This window comes from Lactuca saligna, chromosome 1 (assembly GCF_052625555.1).
Source record: "Lactuca saligna cultivar CGN05327 chromosome 1, ASM5262555v1, whole genome shotgun sequence".
Taxonomy (NCBI): domain Eukaryota; kingdom Viridiplantae; phylum Streptophyta; class Magnoliopsida; order Asterales; family Asteraceae; genus Lactuca; species Lactuca saligna.
This window is the reverse complement of record NC_136417.1, coordinates 68,190,166-68,195,230: the sequence shown is the minus strand read 5'-3', so window position 1 is coordinate 68,195,230 and position 5,065 is coordinate 68,190,166. Positions and strand designations below refer to the sequence as shown.

Genomic DNA, 5,065 nt, shown 5'->3' with positions numbered 1-5,065 from the left:
GGAAGGCAGTCATGAGAATGAAAGAGTGGTTAAATGAACATAATATTTTGGAAAAAAAAAATGAAAAGCTAAAAATAAAGTTTTTAATCTAGACGGCTAAGTAAAATCAAAACTGTCACTAATCGGGTTTTGTATGGTGTTTGCCACCACTAATTTCCATAAACATATATGCCTCTTTCATGTTAGTCTTGCATTGAAAATAAAAAGGACACCCTTTTAGGTACTTACCAACACGACACGTATACTAATTAATGACCATATTTTGTGGTTGTGGATAAATACTATCGTGATCTCATTTTTCTTCCTCAAACCTAGAATCATGGAGGTGAGCAATGATCCTATTGCAATGGCAACGGTGGCACCTCTTGCTCCGGTAACGAGTGAACGACCAATTCGGGATGATCTTGAGACCTCAATTCCGAAACCTTGTAAGTTCTTCTAACTTAACGATTGATGCATCAATGTTAATTTCTCTATATAGCTAGATTAATTTAAATTGTGTTCTTTAAAAGACTTGGCTAGAGCTTTTGTTGCACCCGATATGGAACATCCTGATGGAACACCAGATCACAACCCTCGTGGCATGAGCGTTCTCCAGCAACATGCTGCCTTTTTTGATCTTGATAACGATGGCATTGTTTATCCTTGGGAGACTTACAAAGGTGAATCCCCAAACTAAACAAACAACTCTTTTTTACTTCTTAATTGTTCGAGTTCATATTCGTTATGAAATAAAAAGCTAGTCAATTAGTATAGAAAATAGAGGCCCTACGCCGCTACCTACCATCAATTTTTTTTTTTTTTATCAATTATTATTATTATTATTAATATTATTATTATTATTATTATTATTATTATTATTATTTTATTTATTTATTTTTTATTTATTTTTTTTAAATTTAGATGCCCAACTAATTATCTTGTAGGCAGTAGGTTCACTCTGCCGTCCAATTTGATAGATTAATAAAAATTGTTTAGAATTATTATAATATAAAATTATAAAAAAAAATACCCAAAGATTATTATTATTATTATTATTATTATTATTATTATTATTATTATTATTAAATCTAACGACCCTCTCAATCTTATAGGGTTTCGAATGCTTGGCTTCAACATATTGTTCTCTCTCTTCAGTGGGATCATAATAAATTTGCTATTAAGTTACTCATCTCTCCCAGTAAGTTAAAATTTAATAAAATTCATTATTATTGCAATTTTTGTTTCTGTGGTTTTATTATATTCGTATTTTTATTCCACACTTTGAAATTTAACAAAATACATTCTTATGGTTTAAAAACATTATGCTGCACATCCTTGGTGTATTTGAAAAAAGCATTTTACCATTATTTTTATACTTTTGTTTTTCTTTTATATATATATATATATATATATATATATATATATATATATATATATATATATATAATTTTTTTATCCCTTTCGAATACAACATTCATAACATAAATGAATACTTTTGATAGTGAATACTATTGATTATATTATATTGAAAGCAATATATAGAGCACATGACCGGACATAGTATAGAGCACATGGTGGTTTGAACAATCTTTCAGATTTTTTGGTGTAATGTTTTTTGGGAAAATTTTCGGAGAGGGTTCAGCTATTTGGATCGTTTTTATTTTCTTAAAAGATCCTTTAATAATTACTTTAATAATTACTTTAATAATTACTTTAATTTTTTTCTTAAAATAAGCTAATCATTACCAAATAATTATCTTTTTATTATTATTACATAATATTAGATCCTCATGATTATTTTATATTTTACTTTAAATAAAACTAATCATTACATAATAAAATGACTTAATATAAAGATTTGTTTATAGAAAAAGAATATTATTTTTATAAATAAGTATTAAAATAAAAGTGTTTATTTTTTTTCAAATATACAAAATAAAATATTTTAAACAAAAAAATTTAATTTATTTTCGGTTTTTAGTGCAATTTATTAAAATCATTTTTATATGAAAGCATAATAATAAGTGACTTCAAATACGATATAATAATAATACTTAGTTTTCATTTAAATATTTAATATCATTTTATTTTTATTTTTTGGTTTATATAAATATTAAAATATAGAAAAAAAACATTGACATGTTTGTATTATTATTTTATTATAAAAAAATAAAATATATAATAAATAAAAAGTTTATAGAATTAAATGATAAATACGAGTTTCAAAAAAAAATAAATTTTAATAATCATAAAAGCTATTAATATTATAAATGCACGAAAATTTATGCCTTAAAAGTCATTAATGAGGGGTTCTTTAAAAAAATCTGGAGTCTAATTAATAGGACCCTATATACAAACCCTAACTAATGTAACCCCTCTCTCTTTGTTCTGGGTTATTAACAAATTTATGGTTGTGTGTTTGAGATATTCATTGAAATTTGAAGTTAATCATTACTACAAACAACCTTATGTATATATTGCAGGGTTACATACCATCTCTTTTGTTGCCAATTTACATATCCAACATTCATAAATGCAAGCATGCAAGTGATTCTGGGACGTATGACACAGAAGGAAGGTACTTTATTTACTAATAAACTCCTATATGTAAACATAAATTTGTACTATTTTAAATTTTTGAGAGATCATATATGAAAGTTGAAATTTGAAACTTCCGATCAAATCTGAATATGCAAATTAGTTACTAGTATGCCAATCATAGTACATATTATGTATCAAAAGTTAATAGTGATTCTTATTTAAAAGATAATGTAAATAGTGGTATCTCAGAATTTAATCTTTTGTCACTCATGCCACCTATACCCTCGTATATTTGGAATTATATAAATATCATGTTAATGTCATGTCATTTGTATAACTGTAATGGCTAAATATTAATTATGAAATAACATTATCTTTTTACTAATTTGTATAACAAATGATCCTTAACAGTAATTATGTGTATCAATGTATATATTTAAACCGACTAAAATATTACAGATAAGATTTTGTATTATTAATATTTAAAAAGATAGTTCCATAGTCCATACAAAAGTTGCTTTATTATATAAATTAAAAAGAATAACACTCCGTTTTTAAGCTTTCTTAAGAGAGAAAATGAGGAAATGACATGATTGAAAGTGAAAAAAATGTTTTTAAGGTTTTTTTTAGGATATAAATGAAAGGGAAAAAGAATGCTTTTACCTTTTATTGCTGGTAGATTCTTTCAAATGTAAAAATGTTATTTTATAGTGATATTTCTTCCACTCCTCTTAAACTCAAAAACACATATATCACATCCCTTTTCTCCTTCCACATTCATCCCTTTCTCTTCCTTCATTTTTCTTCTTCCTCTTTAATTTTTACACTTGGGAACAAGGTATAATTAACAAAGATTTTTTTTAATGATTGAACTTTATGCACAATACAATATCAACATTGCAATTACTTTCATTTTTCAGGTATCTTCCAGTTAATTTTGAAAATATATTCAGCAAATACAGCAAAACAAAGCCCGATAAACTAACATTGAAGGAGCTATGGAACTTGACGGATGGAAATCGTGTTACATTTGGCACCATCGGATGGTTTGTGCTACATATATTACAATCAATTTTTTTTTTTTTGCATTATTTAATCTGTTTGCTAATTGAATAAGTTTAATCAACTACAGGCTTGTAAACAAGCTAGAATGGGGAACTGCATACCTTCTTGCTAAAGATGATGAAGGTTACGTATCAAAAGAAGACATTAGAGGTATCTTTGATGGCAGTTTATTCGAAAAAATAGCAAAGAAGAATTCGGTTGAGGGTAAAAAGAAGCGTTGATAATGATCCATATGGCTATATATATATATATATATATATATATATATATATATATATATATATATATATATATATATATATATATATATATATATATATATATATATATATATATATAGTGTTTGATTATTATAATTAGAATAATAAAATATTTGAACATGACAACAAGAAGACATGGATTGATTTATGGATGCATTTTATCTATATTATTTATAATAATGTATCATGCATCGTAATGTAATCATTTTGGAACTACATGCAACACATACACGCATGTATATCCATACCTAAATCTCTTAGTTTTCTACACTCGTTCTTCCATATCTCTTAGCTTTGTACACTTCACATAATAATTAATTTATGTGAGAATGTGGCCACAAAAGGGTTTCCTTATAACAAATTCAGACTATGTGTTGAATCTTATGCTTCATGGCATCATAGAAGGCTTTTCTAGCTCTTTATTGCTTTTGACACCAATATGGCCAAATTGAGGTGAAATAGAACTAATAATAATTAAGAGAACTTTTCGGTGATGTGATGGAGCTAGTAGTTAAAGATACATCACCAGGTTCTTATTATATGATACATTTCTATGTATTACGTGTTGAATTCAGACTTGATCTGATGATTAATATTATTAACTAATAACATATTAGTAGGTAATCTTAAACAAACAAGATGATAGATAATATTTATAATTAAATATCCAAATGTTCTAATGTAAGCAAACGACTAATGATTAATATTGAGAATAAAACGTTAAGAAGTTGCAAATAATAAATTCAATTATTATTAATATTGCTACCGAGTTTCATTTAGAAATCAAAATGTTCTTTAACGATCACATCTTATTATAAGAAATGAGTAGAAGTAGAATGTCCTCATGAATTTAAATACCAAAAAATAAAATTAAAACCAACATTGTTATTTCACATATTTATGTCACTAGCTAGGAGCAATTGTGTCGGTCTGCTCCATCTCTTGATTCATTTAAAACTTTTGAGAAAAACTTTTGATTTTAATTAAATTATATATTTAATAAATAACTATATATGAATTTATTCAAGATATTGTACAAAATTTGGGTAGTCCAGTAGGTAAAGACACCTCTTTTATTCAAAATCAATAGTGGGTTCGATTGATAACATTTTTGGATGTTTTACATTCCAAGTTACAAATTTGGTCATTTCTTTGTACTATATATTTCATAATCAATATTTCATAATCAACCTATGTTTAATAAATCAGTTTTCTAA

General features: G+C 25.6%; 1 protein-coding gene across 1 annotated transcript; it reads left to right on the top strand.

Moving 5' to 3' along the window:
- Positions 1–248: 248 nt before the first annotated feature.
- Positions 249–3,852, top strand: LOC145039230 (putative peroxygenase 3). The gene is made up of 6 exons (XM_078987315.1): positions 249–428; positions 513–662; positions 1,095–1,180; positions 2,466–2,560; positions 3,444–3,569; positions 3,656–3,852. The coding sequence occupies exons 1-6, from the start codon at positions 320–322 to the stop codon at positions 3,807–3,809; spliced, it is 720 nt and encodes a 239-aa protein (XP_078843441.1). The 5' UTR covers positions 249–319; the 3' UTR covers positions 3,810–3,852.
- Positions 3,853–5,065: the final 1,213 nt, after the last annotated feature.